The 19158-nt window shown below is 44.1% G+C and overlaps 1 protein-coding gene across 1 annotated transcript in view; it reads right to left on the bottom strand.

Annotated features, from left to right (window-relative positions):
• Positions 1–600: 600 nt before the first annotated feature.
• Positions 601–19158, bottom strand: part of GLI2 (GLI family zinc finger 2) — a 251937-nt gene continuing 233379 nt past the window's right edge. Inside the window, exons 10-14 of the mRNA XM_024197581.2 lie at positions 15122–15271; positions 12784–12948; positions 7706–7987; positions 4561–4897; positions 601–3496 (exon numbers count right to left, since the gene is read on the bottom strand). Coding sequence (XP_024053349.1) covers positions 1146–3496; positions 4561–4897; positions 7706–7987; positions 12784–12948; positions 15122–15271 — 3285 coding nt within the window. The 3' untranslated portion in view covers positions 601–1145. The remainder of the gene's footprint in view (positions 3497–4560; positions 4898–7705; positions 7988–12783; positions 12949–15121; positions 15272–19158) is intronic.

Genomic DNA, 19158 nt, shown 5'->3' with positions numbered 1-19158 from the left:
TTGTCGTGACCTAATTGTTTGTGCAGACAAGTCCAAAGCTAGCTAAGTAATTATATGCCCCCCCCCCTCATCACCCCGGTGAGGACAAATTAGAGCTGAGCTGTTGTGAAGCCCCATTAGCAATTTTCATAGATTCACAGAGTTTAAGACTAGAAGGGACCACTGTGATCATCTAGTCCAACTTCCTGTACAACACAGACCATAGGCTTCCCTGAATTAATTCCCATATAACCCCCTGATTTACACAAGTTGTTTAAGGCCCCAGACGAAAGTCAGTATTCTACTGAAGTCACTACTGACAGGGCATAAAGTTAAGCAAATGCATAAACCTTTGCAGGATCGGGGCTTTCCTGCCATTAGAGATGCTTTCAGATGAATGGTATTTTCAGGCCTCTGCTACATTCTACCCATGATATAAACCGTATTGTAAACATGTCTGACAAAAGGGGGCATTAATCTTTCATGTGTCCCAACAATGTATCTTCCTGATGTTTTTCCGAAACACTGCTATGCTTTATAAATGCACATTTCTTTTGATTTTATATACACTATATTTGCTTTTAATGGAAGAGACGCCTTGACTAAACACTAGTAAGGCACTTTTCTGAGAAGCTGTTTGGAACTGATGCTTTTCTACAAAGTCGCAAGGTACAAAGAACAGTTTATAATGATATTGCTGGAAGTGGACTTTTGGGGAGATGTAACTAAATGCTTATCTCACTGGAGCAGAATACGCAGTATGGCTTTTATTCAGATCAAAAAGACACCCCTCCATTTGTTTCTGACATGCGTTGAGAATGGGCTTTTTGCAGACATAACTAAAAGAAAACAAAGGGAGGTGGCAAACACGGAGGAAAAGATTTCATTTTTAACCATTCTTATGCAATATTCTCATTTGGCGGTGGCGTTGCTCAGACCCCTGAAAAACCAAGCAAAAAAATAATACTAGAGGTTGCACTCTTGGTGCTAAACTGCTTTTAGATAGTTTACATAAGTCTGTACAGAGACATTTTTTACTTTGAATCCCTTTAATGTATTTAATACTTCTCAAAAATGCTACTCTATAGAAACTGATTATTTTTAAAAAGCACATTCATAAAACTGCTTTGTGTAAAGTCCCTGGGATAAACCGTGGGGCTTTATCATTAGGACATCATGTTAAGAAATTTACTCTCTTCTGCCAGGGTGGTTAGCATGGAGCTCATGTCACCTATCGCCATGTTGCTTATTCCAGCTGGTATGGACGGCAGTGTCAGAGAGTTCCGTGGAGTTGTAAGGCGAGAGGAGTTCTGGGAGAGATTTTGCAGAATGCTAGGGCTGAGGGTTCCTGACATCAGGCTTGAATGGTCTCCATCATCCATGATGGCATCAAAATCTATCTGAGCAGGCTCCAGACCCTGTGAGTCCACTGTGCTTGACACCTGGTTAGCTCCGGGAGACGGCATGGCAGCTGGCTTGATATTCAAGGCACACTGCTGCTGTCCCACTCTACAGTCCACATGGTTATCAAAGTTTCCATTTTGTTCATACATGTGGATTTGACCATAATAGTACATCAAATTGTTTTCCCTCGTGCTGTTTGCACATTGCTGAGCCTGCACGGACACCATATTGTTGGTTCTTTTCGGAGTGGCCTTTGCTGTTTCCTGGCCAGGGCTCATGGCGTTAGTAGGGTGGGGAGTTCTCATGTAACCGAGTTGCTGCATGTTGCGTATCCCTCTATGCCTGTTTACTGGACTAGGGTCAGGTGGAGGATGAGGCTGTACCATTCCAGGAGTGTAGGTCTGGCCAGCTGAACCCATTATGCTCTGTTGGGGCTCAAAGTTTGGCTGATTTGAGGTCATTAAAGAAGGGGGCTGATAAAACACCTCCTGAGTCATGGGGAAATTCATGGGATTTGTCTGAGATGAATAGTTCTGCTGACTTTGTTCATGCATGACCTGAGTCAGTCTATTACTGTTGACCATTAAAGAGGGATCTGTCGCAACGTCCATTTGCTGAGGATGAACGTGGGATCCAGACTTCACTACCATGTTGCTACAAGAAGGGGAAAGCTGGTTTGGATCTCCACTGATTGCATTTGGGCTCAGCATTTGATGAGCCTGGTTATACCCTTGGTGCAGGCTCAAATCGGAGTTCATATTAGGGCCTGGATTTATCTGCTGCTGCCTCAGCTGCATACAGTTTAGCCTTTGTCCATCCATGCTCACATTTCTTTGCATAAAATTCTGCTGTGTTACATTCATGCCGCTTTGACTCATCTGCATTTGCTGCTGGTTAAAGTTCTGATACTGACCAAAGTTCTGCTTCTGCTGGACAACAGCTAAGTTTCCTTGAGAAAACTGTTGCTTCGATTGGTTAGACATAACATCAACGGTACCTGAGCTAACCTCATTCCACTGGACGGGCATGTTGTTTTTGCTCATGTTCGAGGGAGCACCAAAGCTCATGTGGCATTCTGTCACCCCTGGACCCAAATGGTTCACGCTTGCATCAGTTCCAGCCATCCTGTGCTGGCTAGACAAGTTCTGATGTTGCAGTTTCCCATTGCCTTGGAAGTTTAGCATTTCATTACTGTACCCTATGGAAGTGTTTTCTACAGCTGTCCCATTGTTCTGAGATTTGATATATTGCACTACATCATCTGGCAGCATAATGTCATCTTCTCCAATGGGGCCCTCCGTCTCACCTGACATTGCTTCCATGGTAATATTTTCACTAATGCTCAGAGGTCGAGGTGAATAGACGTGCCTGGGAAGGCTCCCATCAGAACGTGTGTAATTTGAAAGGCTGCAGTTCCTTCTGTCCGCAGGATGTGGTGGGTGGAGGGGATTCATGCTGTTGGTGCTATTGAAGCGATGGACTCTAGGGAGGGACAGTGGATCTGCGGCGGGTCTCCTCACAGGATCACTCGCGCGTCTTGTGTTGTTACCTGACACGTCATGGGGAAAAGCCGGGGCTGCTGCGTACCCATAAGTGCTGCCATCGCTACAGCGTCTTGGCCCAGGAGGGAGGCGAAATGAAGGCAAAGCAGGATCCGGCCCATCGAGAAGAGAGATCTTGTTCTTCAGACTCATTCTTTCCAAGTTAGGTAGAGGTGTGGGAGGAGGGCCCCCCGTGGCAGCAGCGTACTTGGCTTTCAGCCTGTAGTGCTGAGCTGGCGTGAGGTTGAGAAGGCCTGGTATGCCGCTACACTGGCTGGCTTCGCTCGATCTGCGTGACGCGTCCGTAGAAATCGGGTCGTAGGAGTCGGCAGAGCTCGTGTTGTTGGGACGATTCCCAAACTGCGAAGCTTCGCTGGAACGGCGACTAGAGAAGTAAGGGGAAATCCCCGATGATCTGCGACTGACAGTGTAGGCCGAGCTGATGGTGCTTGTCGTACTGTCACGGCGTTCATTGAGCTGATTCAGCATCGTAATCTCATTTACAGACAGCTCCGTTATTCTAGGATTAGGCAGTGTAGCAGAGGAACCACCAATATTTTCTAGGATAGAGCCTGGAAGAGGGTTGGGGGGAAGAAAAATGGTTTTGTTAGCTGAGAGGGCTATTTTGGGGTAAATAGCTACATTACATTCATTGTTGTGCTTGGGGTCTAAATACAGATCTGTGTGTGTTACCCAACAGCAAATGTCTGCTTAAGAAGAGTGATGTAAACGTGACTAACTGGTAATGGAGTCAGCACATTGTCTGCAGCTCTGCTCCTATGAGACAAGGGACAGTACAGGGCAGGGAAAGAGGACAGTGAGATGTACTCAGGAAATTAATTGAGTCGCTGCTACAGAGTCTTTTCCAGTGTTTGCTTCATTGCCACTGCAACCGATGAGGAGAGCATTCCTATGGGCTTCTTTTTATAAGGCAGAATGAAAGACACTACAGGCATAACATGTGGTTTCCAAGCCTGGTCATATGACCAGTCACTCAAACTGGTTTCAAAAATTCAGAGGCAGAGGTCTCATTGCTCAATACTAGAAATTCATGCACCCTTCTGAGATTTTTCCCAGAGCAATTCAAGAAGCTCCTATACAGTAAACTCTCAGGACAGATCATCTGCCCAGGGACTTTTCCTTTGATAAGCTGGAGAGGCACAAAATGATCATTAATTTGTCCTAGTCAGGAATCTCCAGCTGGCATAGAAGTTAAAACTAGCATAGGTGGCTCTATGCCACCACCACTGAGCTCCCCACCTGATATAGGGGCAGGACAAAGTCATGGCCAGGGATGGGGGCATGGCTAGATTGTTGTTCTGCTCTAGCAGTCCTCAGCAAAACAGCCCACAGGGGATTGTTACTGATAGCACAGGGCTGCTGTAATTTCCACCACTGGGGTAAGGTGGGGGCAGGTGCAAACTAGCCTTGGGCAACCCTGGGAATCCTACCCAAAATTATATGGCTGAGTTCATACCTGAGTGGTCCTTTTATGAGACAGCTCATCTTTATTCTGTGAGGAGTGATGCTGAAAGGCAGGGAAATGATTCTGCTCTAGGGCAGATCCTTCACTGTGAGACATGGGACATGGCCTGAGGGAGTCTAACAGCGGGAAGAACACAGGACCATGGCTTACCATTTCCTGGTATGGGAGGCAGCTTGGTGTTTCTGACTTGTGGAGCTGGGCTCACCCATGAGCAGGAATCCTTAACCGTCTTGAGTTTCTCCTTCTTGAGTTGTTCAAGTCGCTGCATCGTTGTCATGTGTTTCCTTAGCTGAAGGCTGACTGTTGAATTGCCCGATGAGACTGTCGAGTCCACAACAGGAACGTTGTCATCCAGTGCGGTCAGGTCTCCCAGGCTTCCCCCACTGTGCATGTTCATTTCTACTCCACTGTCATTGTTGTTGGTGCTACCAAGTGGTGATGGTTCACTGCTGCATGATGACTGGCCACCAGGACTGGACTGACACATCTTGGAAAGGAGAAATAATAGAAGGTCTGAGTTCTGCAGTTGAAAACACAGCTTTGGAACACACACACACACGGACCTGGAGACTGAAGTCTCCTATTTATCAACACATTTGATACAGGGAACATGTGGTCACCTCCTTCCCCATACACACATGCTGCCCACTGCCACATCTCAGCTCTGTTCTGCAGCCACGGAGCACTTTCTAGGTGGGGGTGAATAGTTTAGTTTCCACATCCAGTCTTTGCTGCTGACAAGGCCAGTATGCTAATTAATGCCAACTGGCATTATAGTTTCATGCTGTGGGCACTAGGTTTATTTAAAAACAGCAGTACTTTAACAAATTTGGATGGATTTTTTTTTTAATTCACAAGCATTTGCATAAAACCCCTATGGGTTAAAAATCTTTGGTGTGTTTCATTTTGCCCATAGAGACAAACCAAACATTGCTGCTGCAGTAGATAAAGGGTTGATACTTCATTAAGATAAGCTAGTGCATTAGCAGATTGTGCAAAGTACAACTGCAATGAGCACCAGTTTATCTAACATAGGATCAAGTCCTAAGTGTTTCAGGCACAACATATTTCTGTCTTTTAAATACCTTAACATGTAATTAGTTTAGCTGACAATCTTTCTAGACGGATAAAAACATGGTTTGCTGTTTGCAAACTCCCACTTACAGATGGGGTAGATAAGTGCCATAAAGGTTTGTTTTACTTGCATTAGAAATGACATTTCACACTGAGCAACTTATTTTTAACAAACATTGAATGGTCTGAACTTGCTTGGTCACAGCACTCTTCATTGTTAGGGAAGATGCCAGGGTTCTCAATTCCTGGTCCTGAACTCTTGCTCCAGAGATTGTCACAACCTGGGAATGCTGCAGAAGCAACATATTTAGCCCCAGGACCAGGTGGGAGTGTCGGGAGAGGGAGTGCCTTATTTTGATCAAAACCAGCCCTAAATAGCAGGGCTGCCTGGCTTTAAAGGGTCCAGTTTCCTTTCATTGGAAGGACAGAGGTTACATTCCAGGAGTGCAATGCTGGGGTGTAATGCTGAGACGAATTAACTAAGGGGAATTCTTGGGACACTGACAAAGAGCTGCTGGACTCTCCCCCAATTGCCCCTTACTGGCTGCCCACCTACACCTCCTCACTCCCTTTGCATTTACACACTAGCTCGGTTTGGTTAGCTGTAAATGCACAGTACAGAATATATCACATTTTTATACAACGATTTCAATACAAAGAATTTCTTTGCTCACCTTAGTACCGACTGTCCTTAGGAAGGTACAGTAAGGAAAGGTAAGTGGGAACAAAGAACAGGTAGTTAGAATAAAGAGAACATTAACGAAAGGGAGAAGATTAGTGAAAGAGCGTAGAGGGGAGTGCACAATTCAGGGTAAATTAGCAGCATTCTTTTTCCTGACACCCACCCCACCCCAATTCAGAAGTCAGCACATTTAATTGAACACCTCTTAATGTACCTGGATCCAAATCCCAGTGAATTTTCACAGACCTTGGTGGATTTTAGATTAGACCGAATTTTGGGTCAGAAAGAGGGACCCCCAGACACCATTACAAGTGATTTCAATCAACCAGTCACTAGCTCCATCCCAGGGCTTCGGAGATTTGAATTGAAACAAGTAGTAAATACAGATAGATACATATGTTGTCGATAGGCACAGTGAGCTGGGTACTGCCCTCGTTACACCATGCAGCCCAAGTGAAGTCAAAGGGGTTCCGTGGGTGTAACAGAAAGGAAGGGTTGCCCACTGTGCCTAACACCAATGGAGTTGTACAGGGTGTAACTATAGAAAGAACTTGACCTACAGTCTGTTAGAAAAATCACCGTTAGGGAAAGCAGGGGAGAAATATTTTCTTAGAAAAACACTGTGTGTGTGTGTGTGTGTGAGACTTATTCTTACACTGAGTTTTTCAATGAACACAGGAGCATGTGAAGGTGAAATAAATAAAAGCCATTCTGGCTGTGAAAATAGTCAATTCCTTCCTGGACTAAACTCATATATCGTCACAGTATCAGCCAAGAGCATGGCATCTAGCCCTTTTATAGTGCAAAGCCATGTTGACTGGTAGAAATGGAAACATTTTAGCCTGGCTTAAAATCAAGAAACTGTATACTTTGAGTCTCAAAGGCTTGTGAAGTTCTCTCAACTCCAGTGAGAAACCCGGGGACTGAATGAACTCTAGCAGGTGAAAGTGACTTTAGTTCAGCCATTTATTGCCTCTTGTTTTACAGAAAAATTGTCTTTTTGGCTGCTAAGAGAAGGAGAAATGTTGAAATGTGAAAGAGTTATGGTGCAGCAAGACTCTTGACTTCCTCTAACTACTGTGTAATACACAGAAACACACAGATTTAATGAAATGACGTGCAGCTGACTTGGAAAGGAAATAAGACTACTGCCTGATTTAAAGTGTCTTGGGGGACAAAAGATATTGTATTATGATGACATGTTATTGTCATATTTTCACCTTCGTGGCATGGAATTAAGGCCGCATGGGCTGACGCATTCATTCATCATCCTATCATGACGTATCAGCAATGTTACAAATATCTCACCTTGGGCTCTGTGTTGCTGTGTAACAAGACACAAAATACACTGGGGACTCTTAACTGTCCTGCAATCTTAAATTTAGGGTTGGGGACCTTGAAAACTGGGATCGTCCTGCAAATTTCTGAGTGCATGGCAAATGCATGAGGAGGAACAAGGCTGCAACTTTACATTTTTCTCCTGTGTCTCCGAGAAATTACAAACCATACTCTTATCTTTTAAACAACAGCTTCTCTTACCACAGAATTCTCGGTCTTTATTGTTTTGACTTGTAAGCAGTCCTCCATGCCTCTGGTGGTGCTGTTAGCCTCAGTGTTCTCTTCTGACACCTTGCTACTCTGCTTGGCACTTGCTTCGTTGTCGCCATTTTCCTTGAGGGGAGGCGGCCGTGGGTGAACGTCGTTGCGCTGCTTCTTTGTGACATGGGCATCGGGCCCATGCACAGTCTTGACGTGTTTCCTGAGGGAACTGGGGTCCGTGTATCTCTTTGTGCAGCCCGGGATTTTACAGACATAGGGTTTCTGTCGATATGACAAATGTGAGGTTATTTTTAAAGCAGACTGAAATATTGTGGACATGCTTTGTGGACAAAGATAAGTCATGTCCTTACAGAACACAATGAACATGATGCTGCCAGCAAAAAAAGTGAAGAATCTGCCTCTTAGGATCTTGCAAATCATCTGCAGCAGATTTCTAAACTGTGATCCATGTTCTGCTGGTGGTCATGGAAAACTGGGTGGTGAGCCACAGAGACCTGGCTAGTCGCATAGTACTGGCTTTACTTCTTGTTTTGGGCTGCTAAATTCAAAGACAGCTAAAAATTCACAAAATACTTTCCTAATATTACTTTTCCATCTAAGCATTTGTTGCCACAGGAATGTTTCATGATTGTGGATGGGAGGGGAGGTGGTCTGAGTCATTGGAATTGCAGGGGATTGTCTACAAGACAATCTCTCCGTTAAGATGGTGTCTACTCTGGGAAAATGTTTGAGACCTCCTGATCTATGGAAATCCAGAGAAACTAAGCCAGACTGGATTCTGTCTGTCTAGTCTTTCGTATATCTCCAGCACCCATCACTCTGAAATCTGTTACTGTGCAAAACAAACCACAGGCACGCAATACTTTTTAAGGCAATGGCATTGTATTCCTGGAATCATGAATCATTGATCACTGCAGCAAAGCAAGTCTGAGGCCAGACTTTTGGAAACCGAAGTTAGCAAGTAGCTATCCTTTCTTTTTTTTAAAAAAACTTTGATTTATCCACTTTCCAATTCCAATGTGCACGAGCACCAAAGCTGTGAAAGCTAGTGCTGCTTTTGAAGGGTTGAATTGATCACAAGCACCACTTCAGCCTCACAATTGCTCTACGTACTTTTCCACTGTGACATTGGAATGGATCCATCTAAAGGAACAATACATAAATGGTTTCCTAAGGTTAACCAAAAATGGCCATTTCTATTAGTTAGGTATCTATTTTCCAAGTTGACTGAAAAGCACACGTAAAATTGCTGGGGGGGGAGAATTATTTAGTCAGTTAGTTAGTTTTGGGTAAAATCAAACCCAACAAAACCAGCCAACAAACAAAACTAAACCAGCACAATCACATGAACAGCACTAGAGATCTATTCTTGCAACAGACTTCCTGGCTGATCTTGGGTAAGTCACTTTAACTCTCTGTGCTTCAGTTTCCCCATCTGTAAAATGGGGAGATAAGTATCTACCTCACAGGGTGCTGTGGTGATTTAATGAATTAATGTTTGTAATGCTCACTTGGATTCTTGGATGGGGCAATATAGAAGTATTATTAATATTATTATAATCTGCATTAGGGAAAAGGGAATAGGAGATGATGACTTACAAAGGTCCTTTAGCCCTAATGTCAGGGAGTAGATAATAGCTCTGTTTGATATTGAATATTGAAATTTGGGATGTCTGGGATGCCTACAAAATATCTTAAGCATTGTTCAAACAGAGGTATCTGGTGTTTGGAATGCTCTGCTTTTGCCGGTTCAAGCCCGGCAAACAGTTCCAATATCTCCTTCCAAATCCTTCTCAAATACTTGAAAAGTTACATCTCTTCGGCCGGTGGAATCATCACAAGCCTTCTCAGAAACTCAGGGGCACTGGATTTCTAGAGTTCAACTGAATTTCAGCTCGAGTTGGGGAAAAATGTCTCTTTGGGTATGTCTACACTGCAATAGGGAGATATGATTGGAGCATGTGTAGACACGCCTGAGAAAGTTTTGATCTAGCTAGGTAGCAGCTGCTTGAGTGTGTACCCAGGGTCCTGGGCAGGTGGGCTTAGCCTGTGTAAACTGCCTGTGTTGCTGCAGATTCACTGCTATTTTTAGCATGTTAGCTCGATCAGAGCTAGTGCGTGTACGTCTACCTGAGCTGGGAATCACACCTCCCAGCTAGGGTGACCACATGTCCCGATTTTATAGGGACAGTCCTGATTTTTGGGTCTTTTTCTCACAAAGGCACCCACTTCCTGTCCCAATTTTTGACACTTCCTATCTGGTCAGCCTACTCCCAGCTGTACTGTAGATGTAGCCTAATAGCTGCAGACTTGCGTCACCTTGAACTTTTCAGTGAGCCAGCAGGTTTGCACCACAGTGGGGTGATGGAGTTAAAGAACAATTTTCTGGAACAACACTAGACATCTCTTCCCTGGAAAATCCACAGCTGCGATATCCTAATGGGTTCATTGATAACACACGGGCACATTTCCTCATTTCAAACGAATGGCAGCCAAAGTAGTGATAAACTGGCAGCCTGGAAACCTGATGCCATGAAAGCAATAAGAGACTGAACCATATTCCTAACAGTTTTGTTACAAACTGATGGGGACAAACCTGGGGAATCTGGGCCTAATTTCTTGTGAATATTGATGGATAATTCCGCCTTTTCTGAATGTGAAATTGTGGTCTAGCCTGAGTACACAGGATGTGAAGCTAGATGGACCTTTGGTCTGACCCAGTATGGCTGTTCTTATGTTCTTAGGAGAGGGACAATGTGGGTGAGGGACCAACTTCAGTTGGTGAGAGAGACAAGCTTTCGAGTCACACAGAGCTCTGGTAAGCTCGAAAGCTTGTCTCTGGCCTGGTCCACACTAACCCCCCACTTCGGACTAAGGTACGCAAATTCAGCTACGTTAATAACGTAGCTGAATTCGAAGTACCTTAGTCCGAACTTACCGCGGGTCCAGACGCGGCAGGCAGGCTCCCCCGTCGATGCCGTGTACTCCTCTCGCCGACTTCCGGGATTTATCGCGTCTAGACAAGACGCAATAAATCGATCCCAGAAGATCGATTGCCTGCCGCCGAACCAGGAAGTAAGTGTAGACGTACCCTCTATCACCAACAGAAGTTGGTCCAGTAAAAGATATTACTTCACCTACCCTGTGTCCTAATATCCTGGGACTGACACAGCTCCAAATACACTGCATACAAGTAGTGCGAGGGCTATCAGAGACCTATTGCAGCTCTGTGGATTGCTTGGTAAGCTGGATCCATTCAAACAAAATGCATTTTCATGCAGTCAGATGCCAAGTTATACATCCAGGTCCAAGGAATTCAGGCTATACCTACAGAAATGCGGGACTGCATCCTGGAAACCCATGACTCTGAGAAAGATCTAGAGGTCAAAGTGGACGAGCCACAAAGCACAAGCTCCCAGTGCAATGCTGTGGCAAAAAGGGCTAAAGCAATTCTTGGATGTATAAACAGGGGAGTAGTGAGTAGGAGTTGATTTCACTTCTGTCCCCGGCAGTGGGGAGACCAATCCTGGAATACTGTGTCCAGTTTTAGTGTCCATATTTCTAAAAGGATGTTGAAAAATTGGAGATGGGTGAAAAAGAACCACAAAAATTATTCAAGGGCTGGAGAAAATGTCTTACAGTGAGAGACTTAAAAAGTTCAATCTGTTTAGTTTATCCAAAAGAAGAGTGAGAGTGACTTGATTACAGCGTCTCCATACCTTCATGGGACGTAAATATCAGAAACTAATGGGCTCTTTAATGTAGGGGAGAAATGCATAACACGGACCAATGGCTGGAAGCTGAAGCCAGCCAAATTCAAATGGATCACAAATTTTTAACAGTGAGGGTGACTAACTATTGGAACAAACTACCAAGGGAACTGGGGGATTCTCCATCTCTTGTTGTATTCAAATCAAAACTGGATGTCTTTCTGGAGGATATGCTTTAGCCAACCACAAGTTACTGGGCTCACTATAGGGGTAGTGGGTGCAACTGAATGGCCTGTGATACACAGGAGGGCAGACTAGATGATCTAATGGTCCCTTCTGGCCTTCGAGTCTATGAATTTATAAGTCTCGAGCTGCCCAGCCCTGGTACAAATCAGATTTGCAAGGGAGCAGCTCTAACTTACCCACCAGCTTATCACTGAGAGAGGTCAGCCTAGATATTTGGATTCAGATCTGAATACCTGGAAAGACGTTTGGATCTGGGTTGTTCATCTGGGTCCTTCTCTAGTTAAAATAGCTCAGAGAAGCATCCAAAACTTTGGAGTGCTTATTCCCATCTGAACCAAATCCGTGAAACCTTTTGAAGTTTGCTTATCACTGGGTAATATAGTATTGCTTTAAAATTCTGTCATCCATTGAAATTACTTTATTCCATTCTCCAATGATTCATATTTAACTGCTACAAATTAGGCTACAGACTTGTTCCTTCATGGTTGCAAACATTACTAGAACTCTAGAACACTGTTTTTTCCCCCTTCCCGTCGTCTGCTAATTAGTAGTAATATAATTGTTAATCTTCAGCCTTAGCCGTTTGCAGCAGACCATCAAATGCGTTACAATAAAGGCAATTTCCTGCATTCCCCAACTTCTAATAGTGGGTCTTAATTAGCCAGGGTTAACAAAGCATTGCATCACACTTTATCATTGTACATCAAAAGATGCAGGTGCGACTATTTCCAAAGCGTCAGGACCCAGGGTAGAAATCACACCACTATGAGTCTATGCTGCAATCATGTTAAAAAGCAAGGTACAAAAATGTAGGACCCTGTTTGGGCTATTAAAAATTATGAATTTGGAAAGCACCAGCTTTAATTTCAAAAGCCAATCAGAAAATTTGCATACTTCAGCATCTATTTATAGTTTCTAACATGGCTTTCATAAATATAAAGCTAATGCGGTCTGGCTCTGCACCAAATAAATCCAAGTAAAAAAAATAAAAGTCTTTCATTATGGTAAATTCCTTTTTACACGAGTCCAGCATGTAAATTGTATATTGTCAGCAAAAATTTTGTTACAAATCCACAACACTTGTGGTGAGGGTGGGTTTACCTCATTGGAATGCGTCCTGTTCTGGTGCTTTGCTCTGTCCGAAGCGTTGGAAAAGGCTTTATTGCAGCCCTCATGTTCACAGACGTACGGCTTTTCTCCAGTGTGAGATCTCAGGTGTGTCTTTAAGTTCTCCAGTCGGGAATAGGCTTTGGCGCAACCCTCAAACTAAAATAAAAACACAATGGGAGCGATTCATCAACCACAGTGGTGGTTTTTGCCTCCTCATCTGCTTTCCATTTCTTTTCCCTTTTAAGGAGCCTGTGTTTTACAAACTAACATTCACTTTGTTGAGAGAGCTTTTCCTTCCTGGGCAGAGCAAAATTGTCAAAAGAGGTTTGTGATTTAGGGCTCCTCAAATTTTGGGTGCCCAACTCGTGATAGATACCTGACAAGAATCTGATTTTCAGGCAGGGCTGAGCTCCTGTTCTCTGAATATTAGGCTCCCCTTTAAGATGTTTCAGGTCATGCATCCAAAAATGGAGGCCCCCCACTAATCACTAGCTGCTTTTGAAAATCTTGACCAAGGTGTCTCCATTTCACTAGCTCCAAAGCTTGTGAGACAAGCCAGTTTTCTAAAGGAAAAGAGTTAAAATAGCAAACTTTGAAGTTTCCCTAATTACAGTATGGTTCCACTTTCCTGAGGGCTCTGAGGTCAGCCTGCCTGACATTACCATCTTAAAAACCAAGATCCTCAATCTTAATGGATTCTTGGATGGCACCACAGGCCAGGGGCCTGGAAAGAAAGCAACTTCCCAGAGAAAGAGCCACTCCAGAGACATCACCAGATTTTCAATGATGTAAGTCCCACCACCATCCAGTGCTGGCTGACTCTCCTTGTTTGTACTATGGAAGGATCTGAATTTCAAAAATGTCCACAGCTCCCATTTCAATCTCTGGGGCCCACAGGGGGCTCATTTTAATCAGTTTGCCTAACTGGAATTAGGAGGATCACTTCAGGCTGCCATTTATGAAAGTCTTGGCAATCAAAAGAGGCCTGTTCTGGAGAACCAAAAGTTAATTCATTGACTAGTTCAGTACCATTCAGGAGAAACAGGAACTTTTGTTGGAACCTTTTTGCCTCTCTCGCCAGTCTAGAACACTGATCAAAATGAGCATGAAGAGCCATGAATCGTGGTGTTAATCTCTTATAGAAAAGAACTATAGTAATGGCTCCAGACACTGTTGTCCGCCACAGTGTTTGCAACCATTCCTATACTATAGGAATGCTATAGTCCAATTTAATGATGGATGCAATTGTCAAGGTTAAGATGTATAACTGTTTAGATAAAACGAAGGACCACATTTGCACAGGTAATTCTGTTCTAATTAGGGTCTCACATTGTGCCCATTACCATAGTCTCTGAGTGCCTACCCTTCCTCTAGTACATTTCTGAGTGGTAAGCTTCCTCTAGTACATTTGTTTCATTCAGCACGTCATAACCATGAGTTAACAGAATATAATTACTTTTGTTCTCTCACCCTATGCATGTGACATCATATGTCATTTACAGGTGTTGAAAAATATCACTCAACTTACTGGAAATCACTGGTAAGTGAGCATCACTGAGGTGTTCTAGCAATACTGGCTATTGTCACAGTAATGCAGCTAATTAAGAGTGTTCCCACTGTGGCCCAATTTTCAAATAATGGCATCTGAACAGGACAGCCAAATCCTTGGGTGCTCAAACCAGATGTTCCCACAGCTAAGCGCTGGTCTGCGAATGTGGATATCTTATACAGAAATTGGCTTCAAGGGAGCTACGCCGATTCACTCCACCAAGGAACTGGCCCAGCCTAGTCTTAATTTATGGGTGTAAATCACCAGATTACTTAATCTTCAGTGGGGGGGAAATAGATTCCTAGGTGGAAAGCTGAACATGCAATACCACACCCTGTGAGATAGGAAAGGATTATCCTTATTTAACAGATAGGGAACTGGAGCCCAGAGATGCTAAGGGCCACATTTTTGAAGGTATTTAAGTACCTAACTCCCACCGATTTCAAAGGGAGCTAGGTGCCTAAATACATTTAAAAATCTGTCCCTAAGTGATTTGCCCAAGGTCATACAGGAAGTCTGTAGCAGAGCAGGGAGTTGAATCCAGGGCTCCCCAAATTCTGGGCTAGCACCATAACCACTGGACCAACCTTCCTCTCCATTAACTTTAACGTCCCCAGGGGACAGCCTGCAAGGACTTAAAAAAGCCCATTAGCGCTGAAAAATTGGATCTGAACTTGCCCAGAATGAGGGGGAGGGTTCATTCATAGAGCTTTGGTGTGACTCTCTAGTCTGTGTCCAGATATACATTCATGTGGACACGAGTCCCCCATACTGGCTCACCGTGCACTTGTGTGGCTTTTCTCCAGTGTGTCTTCGCATGTGCACCACCAACATGTACTGAGCCTTGAATGGCTTCTGCTCCCGAGTGCAGTCTTGCCAGCGGCAGACAAACTCCTTCTTCTCCCCGTGGATGTGATCGTTATTGATGTGCTAGCGTAAGAGAAAGAAAACCAGATCATGATTAGAACAGCTAAAGCCATCGCCGCATGTGTCACTCTGAAGTGCACCAACAAAACAACAGTTCCTCTCAACAGCAGTTGTGGTCTGATGTTACCATGACATAAATAATGCTATGGAGCCATATGGGGCTCTTGTGCTGTGTCTATATTGTGGTTGGATGACAGGGCACAGAATATGATCCATTAGACACAAGGGTAGGATGGTAATGCTGGTGTGTGATGGCTGCTGGCATGCAGAGACATACTGACCAATGTCTCACTGTTTCCTTGTACTCCTGTCTGAGTCCATCTGTTGTCTCTTGTCTTATACTTAGCTTGTAAACTCTTTGGAGAAGGGGCCATCTTTTCGTTCAGTGTTTGTACAGCACCACGATAAAACAAATAAACAACAATACTACTACTTCCTCAAGCACATACCTAGCTTTTTACCCGTTCAAAGTGCTACTGCCGCAATGGACCAGGCCCTCAGCTTGTGTCAACTGGGGATATGACCTATGCTCTGCAAAAGCAATGTGCACCCCTATTCTGGCCAGCTGCAGAACGAACTGCACACTGAGGGTGGAGGAGGACTGGGAGTGTAAATGTACAACAACATGTGGACCACGCTCCATGATCCCTGAGCTCCCACCCAGAATGCTTCTCAGTGGGGGGCCCGAACGTGACCCATTGACAGAGGAAGCAAAACATTCCTCTAAATTTTCATCCCACATCAACCTCAGCCTGGACCAGTCCACACAAGAGATCCACTTCCTGGACACTACAGTGTTAATAAGCGATGGTCACATAAACACCACCCTATATCGGAAACCTACTGACCGCTATACTTACCTACATGCCTCCAGCTTTCATCCAGAGCACATCAAACGATCCATTGTCTACAGCCAAACTCTAAGATACAACCGCATTTGCTCCAATCCCTCAGACAGAGACAAACACCTACAAGATCTCTATCAAGCATTCTTAAAACTACAATACCCACCTGCTGAAGTGAAGAAACAGATTGACAGAGCCAGAAGAGTACCCAGAAGTCACCTACTACAGGACAGGCCCAACAAAGAAAGTAACAGAACGCCACTAGCTGTCACCTTCAGCTCCCAACTAAAACCTCTCCAGCGCATCACCTAGGATCTACAACCTATCCTGAAGGACGATCCCTCACTCTCACAGATCTTGGGAGACAGGCCAATCCCCCCAGCCTGAAGCAAATACTCACCAGCAACCACACACCACACAACAAAAACACTAACCCAGGAACCTATCCTTGCAACAAAGCCCGTTGCCAACTCTGTCCACATATCTATTCAAGGGACACCATCATAGGACCTAATCACATCAGCCACACCATCAGGGGCTAGTTCACCTGCACATCTATCAATGTGATATATGCCATCATGTGCCAGCAATGCCCCTCTGCATGTACATTGGCCAACCGGACAGTCTCTACGCAAAAGAATACATGGACACAAATCAGATGTCAAGAATTATAACATTCAAAAACCAGTCGGAGAACACTTCAACCTCCCTGGACACTCAATTACAGACCTAAAAGTCGCAATTCTTCAACAAAAAAACTTAAAAAACAGACTCCAACGAGAAACTGCAGAACTGGAATTAATTTGCAAACTGGACACCATTAAATTAGGCTTGAATAAAGACTGGGAATGGATGGGTCATTACACAAACTAAAAACTATTTCCCCATGCTAATTTCCCCCCTACTGTTACTCACACCTTCTTGTCAACTGTTTGAAATGGGCCACCCTGATTATCACCACAAAAGTTTTTTTTTCTCCTGCTGATAATAGCCCACCTTCATTGATTAGTCTTGTTAGAGTTGGTATGGCAACCCCCATTTTTTCATGTTCTCTGTTTATCTATCTATCTATCTATATATCTTCCTACTGTATTTTCCACTGCATGCATCTGATGAAGTGGGTTTTAGCCCACGAAAGCTTATGCCCAAATAAATTTGTTAGTCTCTAAGGTGCCACAAGTACTCCTGTTCTTTTCTCTAATCAGATGTTAGTCCAACAAAAGAGAAAGGATTCCTAAGCAATCCCCGTTGCATACATTCCTATTTCTACTCAACTTAGATATGAAAAATGTCAGGGCAGCTGCGCAGTAGGGATGGGTAGCGCCATTATATACTTAGTTTGTAATGCCTTGAGTGCGGGGCCTGGACTAGATGACCTATTGAGGTACCTTCGAGTCCTACATTTCTGTGTTTCTAATAGCAGAGTCACTGGCCAGCACAGAGTAGGACAGTTCAGGACAGACTTGGAAGAAAGGGATATGAACTGCTAGGAACGCTTTACTCCTCCTTAGAAGATAACAAGCATGCAACTTATAGCAGATTTCAGCACAGGCGCCTATGGGCCTGGCCATGGCTCCCAACCAACAAGCACCCCACTAGGCCTGTGATGAATCAGTTAGTGTGGAAGATGAGCCCTTTTTATTATTATTTATGTTACTGTAATAAGCAAAGAACTCAACCAGGAGGCCTCACTGTGCTAGGTGCTGTACAAACACAGAGGAAGACACAGGAACAGTTTGCTGAGAGCTAGGTAATAATCCTGACATGCTGTTCATTGGGGACTTGATGGAGGAGGGAGAGCAATGGCGCCTTATGCCATTTTACCCATGTGGCACAAGGCCGGAATAAGTTCTTGCACTTTGATTTACATTTGTTGCCAGCATAGGCCAGTCAGATGCCTCATAGCCGCAATGGAAACAGCAACTAGCACACCTGTGATTGCTGCTGGCTGGCTTGCCGTGTACCTGATCTTACACTAAGCTCACCTGCCTATAATTCAACTAAATTAGAACTGATGAGACATATCAGATGGAAGGCACGTGAGCTGACACCACATGACCTATAGAGTTGAACACATGACAATTGCTAAAATGGAAAAAAAAAAAAACCCATGATGGCTTTGTTCCAATTCGCTGAACTGCGGGTAGTTTAGCAAATTATATTCTTTAATATACATGCTGTGATATATACAAAACCATGACATTATGTTACCCTTTAAGAAACGCTGCATGTGTACAGATTTGTCCATTTCCAGGCAACTGCTCCTTCCTCACCCTGTTCTCAACAGTAGGAATGTCATGCTTTTTAAAAGGGATTTTACTACCATCAGAGCAAAGCCATGCACAGAGACCATGGCTTCTTCAGTTGGTGTAGGCCAGGGTAGTGCCACTGTAATCAGCTGAGGATCTGACCCCCCCGCCCCCATATCCTGAATCTCAGACTAACAGCAAACAAGAGACATTTAAAAAGAAATCCCAAATCGAATTAAAGTCTATGAAAGAGCAGAACATAAAAGCACTGCTTAGTGTTGGACCCGAGCACCCTCTGGTTTTTGGAAGCAGTTGGTTCTTGTCTCTGGAATGGTCCAAACCAACATTCCAGCTCCAAATCCCTCTCCAAATTATGCAGCTGTGATCTCTTTTTATAGTGCTGGTAAAGGGCAAAAAAAAAAATACAATTCAGTGCCAGAACGGATGCCGGCTCTAAAACATCCACCTGCTGTCAAAAGCTTAACTGCTGGCAGGATATGACAACATCTGTAAAGTATGTGCTAAGGAGAACTCCATAGCCCCAATTACTGCGAATTACTCAGTTCCATAAAAGCCTTCACCCCTGTGCTGAAAACTCGGCAGCAAAGTGGAGCCTTGCTCTTACCTGGTGCAAGTCTAGATTCATATTTTACAGGGATAGGGAAGATCAATCTCTGAAGACAATAAAACAAATCAGAGAACAGTTCTGCAGCTGTATTGTTACATGTATAGACCAAGAGCCTTATTTCTCTCTGAACGGAATCTAGCTGCCAAAACCATGGCCCCTCCCCTCTCC

Source organism: Terrapene carolina, unplaced genomic scaffold (assembly GCF_002925995.2).
Source record: "Terrapene carolina triunguis isolate 2854851 unplaced genomic scaffold, T_m_triunguis-2.0 Scaffold62, whole genome shotgun sequence".
Taxonomy (NCBI): domain Eukaryota; kingdom Metazoa; phylum Chordata; order Testudines; family Emydidae; genus Terrapene; species Terrapene triunguis.
The sequence above is the reverse complement of the archived record's forward strand: the minus strand, read 5'-3'. Positions and strand labels throughout refer to the sequence as shown.